At 39.6% G+C, this 17,064-nt stretch overlaps 1 protein-coding gene across 1 annotated transcript in view; it reads left to right on the forward strand.

Annotated features, from left to right (window-relative positions):
* The window catches only part of OSBPL10 (oxysterol binding protein like 10), a 336,085-nt gene that overhangs the window by 145,978 nt on the left and 173,043 nt on the right, over window positions 1-17,064 (forward strand). Inside the window, exon 4 of the mRNA XM_032162229.2 lies at window positions 10,959-11,150. Within this exon, the coding sequence (XP_032018120.1) occupies window positions 10,959-11,150 (192 nt within the window). The remainder of the gene's footprint in view (window positions 1-10,958; window positions 11,151-17,064) is intronic.

Below are 17,064 nucleotides of genomic sequence, written 5' to 3' on the forward strand. Positions count from 1 at the left end.
AATAAGCCTAGGCCAGGTGCGGTGGCTCACGCCTGTAATCCCAACACTTTGGGAGGCCGAGGCGGGTAGATCACTTGAGGTTGGGAATTTGAGATCAGCCTGACCAACATGGAGAAACCCCGTCTCTACTAAAAATACCAAATTAGCTGGGCGTGGTGGCACATGCCTGTAATCCCAGCTACATGGGAGGCTGAGGCAGGAGAATCGCTTGAACCTGGGAGGTGGAGGTTGCGGTGAGCCGAGATCGTGCCATTGCACTCCAGCCTGGGCTACAAGAGCGAAACTCCGTCTCAAAAACAACAACAACAACAACAACAAAAAGCCTAGCTTAGTGTTAGCATAAGCCTGTGAGCCTACAGTTTATTTCTGCTTTGGCAAAAGTGCCTTACTGAGAACTAGGGAGGGGTTACATCCAGGTATATAAGACACCTGTGTGTGTGTTTTCCATACTTATAAAAAGCACAGGAGAAAAGAGGAAGCCAAATATCAAGAGCTTCTAAGGTTCTGGCCAAATACAGTGTTTTTGGGAAAATTGCCTCGTGGATGCACAACTTACAAGGTTTCTGTAGCCTCCTGTGGCTGTCACCGTAGGTGGGTTAGTAAGGTGCTATCTAGCCAGACTTCCTGTGTTATTAGCAAATCTTGCATTTTTATGTTAACTTCATCAGCAATACCAAGCTTGGAATAGTAATTAGTGGGATTTATTCCACAGCTCCTGTAGGAGTCTGCACGCCGCTTGGGCATGTTGATGATGTCGTGATTTAATTTTTTTAGCATGAAACATTTGAAAACACAAGTAGGCGTGCCCTTTTGAGCTTGGCATTTTTGTGCCTGAGCATTTGGGAAGGAGATAATGATCTTTTAGTAGACAGGAGTGCTCTGTCAGAGATTAGTTATTGATTTTAAGAAAAATCAAATTTGCTTCTTGAAATGTTCTTAGAATGACATCGGACTTCTCATCCCATGGCTTGTTTGACCCACTGGTAGGAGACAGATGTTTAAATATAAAATAGGAGCTCTTGTCCTCATGTTCCAGAGTGATCATTTATAGAATTCCTCAGCACGCACTCGCCTTTTGTTCTATGATTCATTTCTGGCATAAAGTATCTTCTGGGTCGATTACAATGAGACAGGAGAAGAAATAGAGCATAGAATAAATCATGAAAAGCTCATCTTCAGGGCAGTAGTAATATAATTTTATGATGAAAATTATCCAGTTGAAATGATCCATTCCATGTAGACATAAGTAAATTGTATGCAAATAACAATTTAATACCTGAATATGACCCTGAGGAGAAAGCTTATTGAAACCCATTCTTCTAATTTGCTTGTCATTCTCCATGTCTGCATCAGCCTTAGGTGGTACAAGGCATCTGGCTTGCCTGGCTGTTGTCTGTAATTTCTAATTCAGGAACTAGTGTCTCCCATCCCTTACCTATTGACCTCAACTCCATATTGCTCTATGCTTTGCTCACTTCCACCTCTGCCACACTGTCCATCTTGCTCAAACACACCAAGTCAACTCTCACCCCAGGGCCTTTGTGCTCTGTTGAGATTCTATGTAGAATGCTCTTACCCAGATAGCCTGGCTCACTCCTTTACTTCATTGACGTCTTGAATCAAATGTTACCTTCTCAGGAAGCCTTCTCTGGCCACCTACCTAAAATTGGAAAGCCTCCTCAAGTTTTTTTTTTTTTTTTTTCTTTTTTTCTATCCCTGCTTCATATTTTACCCATTTATCTTTTTAGGGGGTGGTGGGTGGGGAGGAACTCTTTCTCTCACCAGGATGCCATTTCTGTGAGGACAGGAATATTTGTTTTGCTTGTTGTTGTGCTTTATTCCTGAGAGCAGTTCTTGGCACATAGTAAATGTTTATTAAATACTTGTTGAATCTCTGAATAATGTGAGTTGGTTGATACTGTGCCAGGTTGCTTTTTGGACATTTCATGTTTATGTATGATAAGTGTAGTGGTATGTATGTCTTTTCCAGACTCTTCTGCCTATTTGCAAAAGCAGAAGAGACAATAATGAATCAGTGTTGATATTTTTAAAATTAGGTTTTCAGGGAAGAGGCAGTGGTTTAACCGGTGATAAAAATTGAGGTTGGGGGGATTTATTGCTCTTTTTTTTACTGCATTCATAGCTTTTGCAAGGTGAGGCTGTCTATCAAATTCAACAGAATACACCATGGCTGGTTAGATACCGTCTCTGGCCTGGGAAAGGCCATCCTTGAGGGGAAGCAGTAAGCTGTGGAGACAGATGATTCCTGAGTAATGCACATTAAGTGCTATGCGGGGTGTAGTCTATATTTTGTTTTTGACATCTGTATACATACTGCCCATCAAACATTACTCCTGTTATTAGGAATAGTTAATTAAAAACCATATAAACAATTTAAAGTATTAGCTCCATGTGGTTTAGCCCTAAATAGCTTATTGTTTAAGTATTTGAGAATTAGTATGCTATATTGGCCTTTGATATTAAAAAGTAATTTTTTTTCCAAGATGCTAACTCAGCTCCCAGTTATGGTGTTCCATAGAGAGTTGTGGTGACTTTTTTGTACCTCAGTTGAAGAGAGCTTAGTGACTTACCTCAAGTGAGGCTGTGAATCCTCATGTCCTCATCACCTTCCAAGGCCCTACCACCTAATAGCATCACTTTGGGGTTAGGATTTCAATATATGAGTTTTTTTTTCTTTTTGATGGAGTCTTGCTCTGTCGCCCAGGCTGGAGTGCAGTCGTGCGATCTCAGCTCACTGCAGCCTCCGCCTCCCGGGTTCACGCCATTCTCCTGTTTCAGCCTCCCAAGTAACTGGGACTACAGGTGCCCGCCACCAAGCCCGGCTGATTTTTTTGTATTTTTAGTAGAGACGGGGTTTCACCGTGTGTTAGCCAGGATGGTCTCGATTTCCTGACCTCGTGATCTGCCCACCTCAGCCTCCCAAAGTGCTGGGATTGAGCCACAGTGCCCGGCCACAATATATAAGCTTTTTTAGCGGGGAGGGAACACAAATATTTAGACGGTAATATGCACATATATGTGTGTGTTTGTATGTGTGCGTATTTCCATTGTAGTTTTGTTAATATTTGTATCTGGTTGGGTGAGTTCTTCCCTTTTGCTCTCCTTTTCAAAATTAACTTGATCTTTCATGAAGCCTTATTCTTCTATTTACATATTAGAATAAATTTGTTGAGTTGCTCAAAAAATCCTGCTGGAATTTTTATTACAATAATTATAAAGCAAATTAGGGAGAACTGACATCTTTACAACATTAAGTTGTCCCATCCATTTACCTGATATGTGTATTTCCATTTTCTCAATTCTGCATTGATTTCTTTTCATGGATTAAAAATTTTTTTTTCTCTATAAAGGTCTCATATACTCCCTACTGGGTTAATACTTGTACATCGTAGTTTTTATTGCTATTGTGAATGATATCTTATTTTCTATTTTCTGATTGGTTGTCGTTGATATGAAGGAATGCTATTGGTTTTTCTAAATTCATCATATCTGGCAACATTGTGAGACCCATTGATTTTTTTTTTTTTTTTAAATAAAACCGTCACATCTACAGTGATTGTTTTCTAGTCCTATTTTTTTGGCTAGTGCTTCCAGTAAACAGTGGTAGTGGAATTCTTGTTTCTAATATTAAAAGAAATGAAGTTAAGTTTTTAAAAATTAAATATGATTTAAATATGATGGTTACTGTAATTTTTTGGTTTGTAACCTAATTAAGAAAATTTCTTTTTATTACTTGTTTTCAGATTTTTTCTCTATTAAAATGGCAATTCAGCATTTAAAGGTCTCTGTGTTATGTTACTTACTATATATATATAATAAAATTATTTTCTTTGGGGATCTGTAATTCTAGGAATATAGCACACAGTTGCCCTACTTTCAGAGGTGTGTTGTGTGTTTATGATGATAGGTGGTTAAATTGAAGTTTTGGGTAAGAAGAAAGAGAAAAATGTGTAACAGTTATCAGCTTTCCTCCTTTCTGTCAACTGTTTTAAAGTCTGCCCTATGTTAATACTATTTTGGATGATGAGGTCTTTATTTAATTGTGGCGGCCCAGCTGAAGGGGCTGCATCTCTAATCAGGTGTTTTCTGAGTTGAGTCTTGAATGAGATTTATAATTTGGGCCTGAGTGTTGTATGATTCATTTACCTGTTGGGAGCTGTAGACCTTAGATCTATAAAAGGAAAGGACTAGCCTAGAATTATGTCTTGAGATTCCATCTAGCTCTAAAATCGCATAGTTCCAAAGCATGAGAAATGCAGTGAATTGAGCTTTGTCAGCAGAAAGAGAATTTTTCATGTTTTCAAAATAAAGCATCTAAAAGGAGTCTTGGTACTTGGAATTGCAAGGCCCCAGGCAAATGGTGTGGATGGAGGATGCAAAGTGGAGAAGGTGGAAGATTTTGAAATCACACTTGACACTTCTGGGCGGATCTGTGGGAAGTGGAGAAAAAAGGGTGGTGTGCGATAAGGGGGCCAAATGCCCAAGGACAGTGCTTTCAGTTGAGTTGGGACCTTTAGGTTTGCCCTGGAGACTGGCTAGGGATTCTAGAGCAGTTGAATTAACTGTTAAAGAAGAGTCAGCAGGATTTATTGGCAGGGGGTGGAGGACGGGGGTTAGATGATTGGTGGATGGGAGGAGTTGAAAATGATGGGGGAAAGAAAGCACAAAAAACGTCAAGTTTTGTTTCCCACTATTTGCAGGAATTGAAATATATGCATTTGCTTGTGACAATTTTTCAGAAATCTGGCATTTGCGTACATACTCATAGATTCAGGACAGTGTGTTTAGAAGCAGGCTAGAGACTTTGTCTCTGGAAGAACCACGATTTTTCATTTGCACACACATTTGCATGCGTTTATATTGCCATTTGAGAGGGTATTGGTATAAAGTTAGTGAAAAATGTTTAAGATATATTAAAGATTTGAAGATGGCAACGGAAGAAATTTTCTAAGCCTGGTTAGTTAATGTTGAACTCGTATTTCTGGATGAAAACAGGAATTTGGGAAAGTAGAGAGAGCTGGAACAAATTTGAAAAGCTAATCATGGAAATGAACTTGGAAAATTTCCCAGTTTTAAGAATCTTATTTCTGCTTTAGGTCTGTTTAAGCTTGAAAGAATAGACAACTAAAAAACAAAAAGCAATGCAAATGAGGAGGTCAATATGAAGCGATTAAGCAAAATACTGGAATAGATTCATTTAAAAAGTAGTTCACATTTTATTCGGAGGTTGACTATCAGGAAAGTGAAATTCCAGCTAATTTTAAGGTCCTCAATATACTATTTTAAAAATTGTTATGCTTTTTCTTTTTGTTGATTTTGAAGTATATTTACTTTTAGAGGAAAAGGATTTTTATCCTTAGCTTTCACATATTTAGATATGGCACAATTTTTTTTAGAGGAAGAGAAGAAATATAATCCAATGATTTTAGTTGGTTAAATTTGTTTTTCAAAATACATTACCAGACTTGTTTGATTTTTTTCTGTTTCCCTTGGGCTATTTTTTTCTGAAATATAGTATCTTTTTTTCCTCCTTGCTATGAAGGAATTCAAGGAAGTGAGGAAAATATGTTCCAAAGTAAATGTCATTTGAATGTTGTTACAATTAGTTGACGCTCAGAAATTTTTCACATCAGAAAGATTTTCTACGGTAGAAGTGGTTGTGTCAAATGTCTGTTTGAAATCTTAAACCCCCTTTCCTCCCTTGCCTCCTTTTGATTCTAGCTCAGCAATTACAAACTTTTGATACATGTCTTAAGAAGTTTTTAGGACCAGCTGATCTTTTCTATTTGGAACTTTATTGCAAGTATTAAGGGAAACTTTCCATTAGTTTAAATACTAATTTTTTTTTGCTAACCCATGTAGATTGGATTAATTTACAGGGAACTTTGCTTTCTATAACAGTTGGGTTTCTGAAAATGTGAAATCATATTTTAAGTGCATTTTTTTTTCTCTGAAGCAAGTGGTTTTTTAGTAATTAGGATGACTATCTTTTAAAGTTAAGGAAGCCTTAAGACTGTGACTACTTAAGATACCAAGGACCAAAATGGCCATTAGTTCATTCAGGGACCACTTAACAACCATTCCCCTATAATGAGGCTTGAAGACCTCATTTTATTAATTAATGATGATATTTATTGCATACTTTATGACACATGCTTTATGTGTCTTTTCTCATATCATTCTCCAACAACCCAATGAAGTAGGTAATATTAAACTTTAGAATGGAAGATACCTGCATTTTCTAGGTTACACAGCTTGCAAGTGTTGGAGCCCAGATTTGAACTCAGGCAGTTGACTTGAGAAGGTGTGCTCTTAATCACTCCCCACACCGTCCATAGTACTGGATGGGTACAGGGCCTGCAGATGGTCCAGTGCTTCTCGCCCTAAGCTTTCTCACACTGGGCTTCTATCTCCCAGGCTTGTTGCCCGATTACCTTGATTGGACAGATTCTTTCTAGTGATTCCTCTCCTTTTCCAAGCATGCCTTTCCCAAATGGCAGTTTTGGCCAGTAAATTCAAAGCATATGTGTGTTTTGTCTTCTCTTTGCAATCTTGGGAAATTTAGCAATCATTCAGTAAGAATGTAGGGAAAGACCAAGAGGCCTGTGTGATTGTGTGCAGATGCCTGGACAGGCTGTGAGCATCAGCACTTGGTCTCACCTGCTCCCACACTCTTTTTGCTGTCCTCCGTCATCAGCCAGGTGCTTATGAAGTGAGGGCACATAAGGAGTAGCCAGATGAACACCAATGGCTGTGTGAGGGGCGATTCTCCTAAGCAAAGGATGAAGAAACTTGCTCTCGACTCTGAATTTTCCACAGATGGCACACTTGGTGTTTCTAGTTGCCCCCATTGAAGTAAATATTTGGAACAAAAACCTGCCATGTTGTTTCTCAGACTCTGTTAATATTTTAAATTAATAGCGAAGATAGGCTTTTATGACATGCAAGCATAATTTTGAAACAAAACCTGGAGATTGTAGACAGGTTGCCTTTTGGAAACACAGCCTGCTCGTTTATAGTTGTTGCAATTTGCTGCCTTTTCTCACTTGTTCTTGTAATGACTGATTACTTGTGGGATTTACCAAGGGAAGACTTTTTTGCTCATGTTTATCCTGAAAGAAGGCATGGATGTGAATTACACTGTGAGAATCCCCAGTTAATGGAAAATTAAAGGTTTTTCGACTCAAATTTACTGCTTGTAAATTCAAATGACAGCCATTAAGTACTTATGATCATGGTTTTAGACATCCACCGTGGAATAATTTTGCTCTTGGGTGAATTTCTTGATTTATTGCCATTCATGGTGATACTGCTACAGGCAAAGGTGTCTATTGCCAGACCTGTCTTCCTCTCTGATTTCTGATGAGTCCTCATTTCTACTCAGCATTAGAAGAGTGTGTGTGTGTGTGTGTGTGTGTTTTCCCTACAATCTTGATATTTAATGGCTGACTCTATAAGTATTTAATTATGTTTTGGGCTTCTGACCAGTCTTACCTTGTAGAAAATAAGGTCAGTGACTCATCGACTGCTTATGATTTTGTGCTAAGCAACTTCTTAACATTTTAAAAATCCATAAGGTTTTCATTGTTCAAGTTTTCAGTGATATTAAGAAACAAACTTTGTCCATGCAGCTTCTGCATGTCAGGCACTGTGCTAAGTATTTTATATGCATAATCTAATTTAAACTTCATGGTGACTTTTAAGAGTCAATATTATTATTTCTCTTTTTAAAGATTAGGAAATTGATGCTTAATGGGAAAGCTTAAATAACTCACCCCAGATCACATGGCAAGAGCAGGGGTTTGGTAGGGGAGGAGTGGGGATAGAGGTGTGTGTATGAAGAATGAAACTTATCTGTCTAGCTTCAAAGCCCAGGGAAAAATCTGCCTTTTCCTGGACTGGAATAAGCCTCACTGACAGTCAAAATATATTTCAGTGGACTCTTAATACTTAGGCAAATTTACTATTATTAAAGAAATATCCTCTTTCTCCCTCTACTCTTCAAGTGAAAAGATTGAAGCTGAAAGTAGGTGATTATTATAGCTCATTGTGATCAAGATATATAGTTCTTAGACCACACATTTCTGCAATTACCTAACATATGTTTATTTCCTATCTTTATCTGCATTCCAATTCGTTATGTCCAAGTCAAACCCAGATAATCTTTACAGTCTGCGGTATTTCAAGGTAAACCTAAACTCTGATTTCTACCCTGGCTCTTGCCCCATTCCTCCATCCCCTGGTGATCTGTAAAATGACGGATCATTAACATTTAACAGTTTTTAGAGCTGTGCCTGTTAGCCGAGGCCTGAGGCTAAGACAACCTAGGGTATCTAGACTGTTGGGTTGCTATGTAGTGTGCTGCCTTGCCTGTCTAGTTTCCCAAAGCCTACTCAGGCTTCAGGCCCATCACCCTTGGAACATCCTGCCGTGATGAGATGAGCTCACTTCTTTGACATTTTCTGGCTGTGTTGCAAAATTAGCCCCTGTTATGCACCATCTTGTAAGTGTGCATCTGTGTATATTTCCCTCCGTCTGTCTCTGTATATGTGCATCTTACATCCCCAGCAATATTATAGGTATCTATGGTGAAAAACTGTCTCATACATTTTGTTTTCTTCCTGACACTACACAGTAGATATTTTCCTAGGCACATAGTAGGTATTCAGTAAATGTTTGAACTGTAGGAACTAGATGATTTCCACATTATCTAACTTGCCTTTTCTCAAGCTGAGATGAAGCATAGGAACAATTAGAATGTAAATTTTATGCAGAATTAAAATGTTTTCAATAGGGAATACATACATATAGTTCAAAGTGAAGGAATATAAAAAGTATACAGTGAAAAAATCTCCCCTCTTCTCTGTTTCTATCCTCTCATTCCCTGCTTCTCCACAAATAAGCAGCCACTTTATAGTTTTATATGTATCCTTCCACAGTATGTTTGTTTTAAACAAATAATTTTCAACAAGTTAAATAACAAAAATACCTATTTACCTCATGTTGGAAAAGCTATATTTTGCATACTATAGAACAATTATGTGCCTTCCTTCACTTATCTGTATAGCTGAGAGATATTTTCAGATCAATTCATAGAGACCTCTCTCATTGTTCTCTTACAGCTTGGTAGTATTCCATTACATAGATGTACCATAATTTATTTAACCTGTCCCATGCTGACAGACATTTGGGTTGTTTCTGTCCTTTGCCATCAAACATAGTGCTGCGGTGACTAACAGGGACATACAGCATTTCACCCAGCTGCAGGTATGTCTGGAGGATACATTCCCAGAGAGGGGATTGCTGGAGCCAGGGGAGATGTGTTAGTATCTGTGATGGGTCTGCCGATTGCTGTTCTCAGGGTTTTGCCACCGTTTTTACTTCCACAAACTGGTTTCTCTGTGGCCTGGTTGACAGATTGTGTATTCAGACTTTTGAATTTTTGCCAATCTGATGAGTGAAAGATGATTATCTAAAGTAATTTGAATTTACATTTATCTTCTGAGTACAGTTGAACATATTTTCCTATGTGTTAAAAGCCATTTATATTTCTTTTTTTGTAAGCTGTCTTCATACCTTGGCCCATTTTAATAATTATTTCCAGCTGTACATTTTTCCTAGTTTATAGTTTGGCTTTGTTGGTGGTGGTAGTGGGGTGTTTTGTTGGTCTGTTTGTTTCCTTTGCAGAAATTTCCAGTTTTTAGTTGATCAGATTTATCAAGCTTTTCTTTTTTGTTTTCTTTCTTTTTTTTGAGATGGAGTTTCGCTCTTGTTGCCCAGGCTGGAATGCAATGGCGTGATCTTGGCTCACCGCAACCTCTGCCTCCTAGGTTCAAGTGATTCTCCTGCCTCAGCCTCCTGAGTAGCTGGGATTACAGGCATGTGCCACCATGCCTGGCTAATTTTGTATTTTTAGTAGAGATGGGGTTTCTCCATGTTGGTCAGGCTGGTCTCAAACTCTTGACCTCAGGTGATCCGCCCGCCTTGGCCTCCCAAAGTGCTGGGATTACAGGCGTGAGCCACTGCACCCGGCTAAGCTTTTCTGGTATGGCTTTTGGATTTCAAAGTGTTAGGCCTTTCCTACCCCATGGTTACGCGTTTTCTTCTAGTACTGTTTGTTTTTCTTAAATCTTTGATCCGTTCGAGGTCTGTGATCTGAGCGATGAATCCAGCTTTGTTATTCAGATGGCTTCCCAGTTATCCCAACATTTACTGAAAAATTCATCTCCACTAAGTTGAGATGCCATCTTTATCATAAACTAGATTGTAATTTGGATTATATATTATTACAGGATGAAATGTAAACACTGGACTAACAAATGAGGAATAATTGGTGCACAGCTTAGTTCATGCATATAGCCGACGTTATTAAGCACTTAATAAATTAAACAATTGTGATATGCCAGGCCTTGGGGATATAAAGATGAGCATGAAAGCATCTCTTAAGAAAGTAACTGGATAATCAATATAATCTTGATGCAGTGGAATAAGAGCAGCAGAGAGGCCGAGAAAGCCAGGGAGATGCTTCACAGAGCAGAGAACACCATGCTGAGTTTGAAGGTTCAGCAGAGCCTGACCAGCCACAGAGGAAGGGCATTCTAGGAAGAGGAAATAATAGGTAGACAGGCAGAGCTCCATAAGCGTCCATGGTGTGCGGGTCGGGGAGGGTGGGGGGCAGGATTTTGAATAGCTGTTCATGGCCATAGCATAGGACAGGAAGCACAACTGGAGATGAAACCAGAAGGGCAGCTAAGGAAGGGCAGTTCAGTGAGTATCTTTGGGATTTGGGCATGCAGTGTTGTTATACCTCCTTCATACCTTCAGCTCCCTAAAGAGAGGAAGGGGAAAGATGAAGAGGTCCAAAATGAATAGAAGCCAACACTTAGTTGTGTTCTGCAGGTCAGTTGTTGAGTTTTGACACCTGTTGCTTATTCTAGAGTGCTCCAAGCTCCCGAAGCCGAAGTCTCACTTTGCTCCCACATGGAACACCCAATTCTGCGTCTCCCTGTAGCCAGAGACACCTCAGTGTGGGGGCCCCCGGTGTTGTCACAATCACGCATCACAAGTCGCCTGCAGCCGCCCGAAGAGCCAAGAGTCAGTATTCCGGCCAGCTTCACGAAGTCAGAGAGGTAGGCTTTGCTCTCCTACTAGGTTAAGCAGCCCCGGGGAGTTGGGGGCTGTGACAGTCGCTCTGCCGACTCCTCTTCCTTTGCGCCGTCTTGATTTATGGAGAGAGGACCAGCAGCAAACCTCCCAGCCACACGACTATGACGGTCCCTCCTGGTTTAAAAAAAGTTAATTGTTCCTATTTCTTAGGTTAAGCGAATTGTTAGGAGACTTCTCTCAGAACTCAGAAAGCAGAGAAAGCAAGCCTACAAAAATATGGATGTAAATGAAGTACAGTTAAATCCACGCTCATAGCAAAGACTAGGCCAAACCTCATGGATAATAAGAAAATAACTTTGGGTGTTTTGAAACTCAGGAAGTGCTAGACATAACGCAGATTCCCCGTTTGCTGCCCTGCTTCACTTTCTTTCTCTCCTCTCCTTCCCTTCATAGACACACTCCAAGGGGAGTGTTGGGTAGTGAAAAGAATACTGTCCTTGAAGTCAGAAGACTTGTTTAAGAGCAAGTCTTCTGACAGCCCCGAACCTCAGTTTCTACACCTGTAAAATGGAAATAAAACAGGCTTTGCCAATCTTCTCTGGGGAAATAGGAGGATCATTTGTGACAATGAAAACTCTTTAATTGTGCCTTATAAAAGTGAGGTGAGGTTACGTTTAAATTTCGCTTTTGATGCACTGAGAAGTCATCAGTTTGGGGATCCCAGATCCGTAGTATCCCTGTCATCCTCTGCAGCTGTTATAGAGAACAGACTCTCAAATAAATGATGGTGGTTTTGGTTGCCTACTTCCTTTGAGTGCTGAGGTTTTTTGCTCTGCAGCTTACTTGGGTACAGACCAGTTTGCATTCCTCTTAGAGAAAGTGGCAGGGCTCTTCCTCCGTGTCACACAGAATGAGACTCCTAGACTAGGGTCTTGCCGCTGCTTGAGTTAGCATGCATCTGGCTTTAGTTTTTAAATGTCACAAGCCAGGTAGTGCTCTGTTAGCTGACTATCTTGGCTCTGAATCTGGCACAGGAAGGACAGTCTGAAATCCGAATCAAATCTGTAGATGCATATGAAAGACAATTTTTTTTTCTTCAAAGATTTTACCTGTATATACTCTGTCTTGCCTAATAAAGAAAAAGTAGAGAGTCAGAATTCTATTGGAATTTTCAGGTAGAATGCTTACTTTGAAATAGTCACCCTGATGTGTTAAAAAGGAAAAACTGGGCCGGGCCTAGTGGCCCATGCCTGTAATCCCAGCACTTTGGGAGGCCAAGGTGGGTGGATCACTTGAGGTCAGGAGTTCGAGACCAGCCTGGCCAACATGGTGAAACTCCATCTCTACTAATAACACAAAAATTAGCTGGGCGTGATGGCACGTGAGTGTAGTCCCAGCTACTTAGGAGGCTGAGGCAGGATAATCGCTTGAACCTAGGAGCGGGAGGCTGCAGTGAGCCGAGATAGTCCCATTGCACTCCAGCCTGGGCAGCAGAGCGAGACTGTGTCTCAGAAAAAAGAAAAAGAAAAAGTGCCTATTAGCTTAATTGTGTTACGTTAGTTGATATGACGAATGATTGTGCACAGGTTTATATTTCTTTGCATTTTTCCTAGCACCTTTTCAGAACATCATATAATGGAAAATTTTCAAATGTATGCAAAATAGAATAGTAATGCAACCCTATATCCATCACCTTACTTTAACAACTCCAACTTCCCATTGTTCTTGTTTTATCTGTTTTTATTTCCCCCACCACTTTATTTTTCCTGCTAGAGTATTTTAAAGAATAGTTAAGTTTTATAAAAAGTTCCTGTTAGATAAGTAGTATTACATTAACTGGCAGTGATAAAATTATACAACACTTAACTATGATACCATCATTTCACTTTTATGTAGACCTCATTGCAGATTAGTTTATAAGTCATTTGAGACTGTAACCTTGAACAAAGGCAGTTGAAAGTTTATGGTATTTTGATAATATTCTTTATGGTATTATAACGAATCTCTGTAGATTTACTGTTATAAATGATAGGAAGCCTGTATGTATGAAAAAAAAAATGTAGGACTTGTGTGTAGTGAGCAGTGACCTAAATAAAAGTTGAGGTACTTTAGCATGATTAATTAGTAGCATTTGATTCAACAGAATCTTTTCTACCTTCATTTAAAAAGAATTCAAATTTTTAAAAGAATAGAAGTATGGCTTTTGTATATGGGTGTACAAAGAAGTTTAATTTATATAAATTCTATAATGCAAGTTTATATTGCAAAAAATGTATAAAGAAAATTAAAATTACCTATAATTCTACCTCCCTACAGATAACCACTGTTAACCTTTCAGTGAATTTACTTTTGGGTTTTTTTCCCTATGTATTACAGATGTAGATACGTAAAAATCTATACAGAGCAATCTAAACTAAATTTTTTTTTTTTTTTTTTTTGAGGCAGAGTCTCACTCAGTCGCCCAGGCTGGAGTGCAGTGGCTCGATCTCGGCTCAGTGCAAGCTCCACCTCCTGGGTTCACGCCATTCTCCTGCCTCAGCCTCCCGAGTAGCTGGGACTACAGGCGCCCACCACCATGCCTGGCTAATTTTTTGTATTTTTAGTAGAGACGGGGTTTCACCGTGTTAGCCAGGATGGTCTTGATCTCCTGACCTCGTGATCTGCCCGCCTCAGCCTCCCAGAGTGCTGGGATTACAGGCGTGAGCCACTGCGTCCGGCCAGAGCGATCTAAATTTTGTAAATGAATACATATATGCTTTTTTATTCCTTTATCATATTGTTTTTTTCTCTGTTGTCTATTTATTGGGGAAAGCTATTGAAATTTTCCATAGAGTTTCATGATATGAAAAATAATTAGGTGAAGCCAGGTCCAGTGGCATGCACTTGTAATTCCAGCTACTTGGGAAGCTGAGGTGAGAGGATTGCTTGAGGCCAGGAGTTCAAAACCAGCCTGGGCAACATAGCAAGACCCCATATCAAAAAGAAAAAAGAAAAAGTAGATGAACTGCCTCTATAGCCATTTGGTTTGGTTTTTGTACTCTTGGGTGACAGTATATTTCTTCAGGTTCTTGCTTTTTGTATGTTGATAACCTTTATTACTCAAAATTTAATTAAGATTGTTGACATATAAGTGCCAACACTGGTAATGGAGAGAATTTTAGGGTGCCGACCCCCTTTAGGAAGAGTTTAAAGTTTCAGTCCTCAGACACCATGTCCACCTTCACTGCTGATTGGAGATGAGTAGCTGTTCTGTGGAATTTGTCATTTTGTGATGTGGCCAGGTCCACCTTGGGAGCTATCCGAGCAAATTGCCCTCATACTAGAAAGTTCCCCAGTTATTAATTTCAGAGCATAAAGGCCACTGCTTTAAGGTTCCACTGTATTTATCTATAAAATAACTAGAAGAAAATGGAATAGGATTTTTAACCCAGCTGTTCAGGGAAGATAAACTTATGACCACAGAAGCAACGGAGAAAATCATCATACATAAGACAGATGTGCCTGAATATCAGGAGAATAAAAGAGAAATAGCCCAGCCAAAGGCAACAGAATAAATAGTAAATGGAATGCTACAGCATTGGTGAAAATAATGGGACAGTTTGAAAGATTAAATGGTTATCCAAAATATAAAGAATTGAGATACCAAAGGTCAGAACCCAGCATCCTCTCAGGAAGTGGTTAGGAGAGATGAATATAGGGAATTTCAGAGACAATATCATCATGAGGAACAGACATATTCTCTCTAGCAATTCAAGAAATTAAAATTAAGGCAACTGTTTGTGAAATTATCAGAATTAATTCTAGCCCATTATTGGTTGGGGTATTAAGAAATGTTGACTGTGCTGCAGATTGTCTTTTTGGTACAATCTGGTGATGTGTAATAAGAATGAAACATAAACCAAACTGCATTGCCAGTAACCGATGAATTTCCTGCTGGAAATCATACCTGAGGAAACAATTCATGGAACTGGGGCTAGGAGGAAGAAAATTAATTTGGATAAAGCTATTCATACTAATAAAGGCACAGATTCAATACAAGACATTAAGGGAATGACTAAACAATAATACATTTTAGTAATTTAGGATAAGAGTCATGTCAGTATTATTACTACATGGACGTGTATGCATAAAATGAGTAGGAAAATAATTATACAGAATAATGTGTACACATTGGACCCTATAGTCATCTTAATAAGCTCCAGAAGTTGTTTAAAACAGTGGTTCCCAGAATTTTGGATTTTACTTGCAAACGAAGTTTTAGAAATAGAATTTTGGGAGTAACATAGTATTGCTATTTTAAAATTTACCCAGAAAGGACATTTTGAAAGTAGTCATAATCTCTGGTTTCCACTATCTCATAAAAACATCTTAATGCCCCCAAAGGAATATAATCTCAGAATAAAGAGTCATTTATTGCATTGAATAAGAAGTCTTATGGGGCTGGGTGCAGTGAATCACGCCTGTAATCCCAGCACTTTGGGAGGCGAGATGGGAGGATTGCTTGAGTCCAGGAGTTCAAGACCAGCCCTGGCAACACAGACTCCATTTCAACAAAAAATTTACAGATTTGCTAGGTGTGGTGGCTCATGCCTGTAGTCCCAACCACTCAGGAGGCTGAAGTGGGAGGATTGCTTGAGCCCAGGTGTTTAAAGTTGCAATGAGCAATGATTGCCCCACTGCACTCCACCCTAGGCGACTGTGCAAGAGTTTTTCTCAAAAAAAAAAAAAAAAAAAGAAAAAAAAAAGAAAAATTCTTGGACTGGAAGAGACTTCCTTGTGGATTGATTCTGGCCTGTGCATCTGTGTTTCCAAACTGTGCCCTCTATTGCCATTGTCAATCACTCTTTGAGTTCATGTCTTGCTCTATCTCCAGAAAACCACTTTCCTAAATGGGAACATTTTATCATGTCACCTTTCTGCTATTAAAACAAACAAAAAAACCCCCAAACCTTTTTGATTCCCCACTGTCCATACGATACAGGTCAAACTCTCCTGGGTGGCCCACAAGCCCAGCTTCCTGCAGTGTGTGCTCCTCCATCCCCCAACCCTCAGTGCCCCTTCTTGTCCTCACTGGGGACTTAGGACCTCCTCTGTTGGGAGGCCCACTGCTCAACAGAACTTTCTGCCAAAACAGAAATGTTCCATATCTTTACTTGATATGGAAACATTCATATCTTGGCTCCGCTAGGAAACAGTTGAACGTACCAGAAGGCTTAAGATCTACGATGGTGATGCAGGAGGTTTTATCGAGTGAGATGGGATGGTATGCCTGCCACTGTAAGATATCCGCTGGCAAACGAGGAAGAACCCAGAAACAGCCAAGGAGGAGAAGCGCAGACAGATGGCACTTCCAAAGCAAGAGAAAGCGCTGATTGATGAGTGATGTGAAGGCTTTGGTGGACAATGGCCAGAGCACAGATGTATGATCACTTACTGTGCGTCTAAACCAACAAAGATGGCAGGTCTTTCGATGGAGAACCTAGTCCAAGGCATCAACTTGAGATCTGATCTTGCCCTTGATGATATTAAACTGTACATATCAAACCTTGCGATCGTTTCCAGTGCTCTTGTAGCAACCATTGGTCAGCAGGGAATGATCCTTCAGTGCGTTGAAGAATGATTTGGACCATTTTTTGGATCAGAGACTGTTTATGATGCCCTAACCATGACTCAACAGAACACTGTAACAATAGAGACTCACGTCAAGGTGCTTAAGCACAATTTAGATTAAGTTGCAAAGACAATTGATGGCAGTACTAGATCTCACATTGGCCAACCTACAACTACAGCAACTGTCAAGGTGGTCCCATGAGTTCTTCCTGCATCCATTTATCCCTTCCATATGTTCAAGCTGTCATCACTTCCTGTTTCTTCAGGCCCAACTGCTTTCATTGACCACGGTGTCTTTATAGAATTAAAAAAAGGGGCAGGGCGTGG

The sequence above is a fragment of the Hylobates moloch genome, unplaced genomic scaffold (genome assembly GCF_009828535.3).
Source record: "Hylobates moloch isolate HMO894 unplaced genomic scaffold, HMol_V3 SCAFFOLD_8, whole genome shotgun sequence".
NCBI lineage: Eukaryota > Metazoa > Chordata > Mammalia > Primates > Hylobatidae > Hylobates > Hylobates moloch.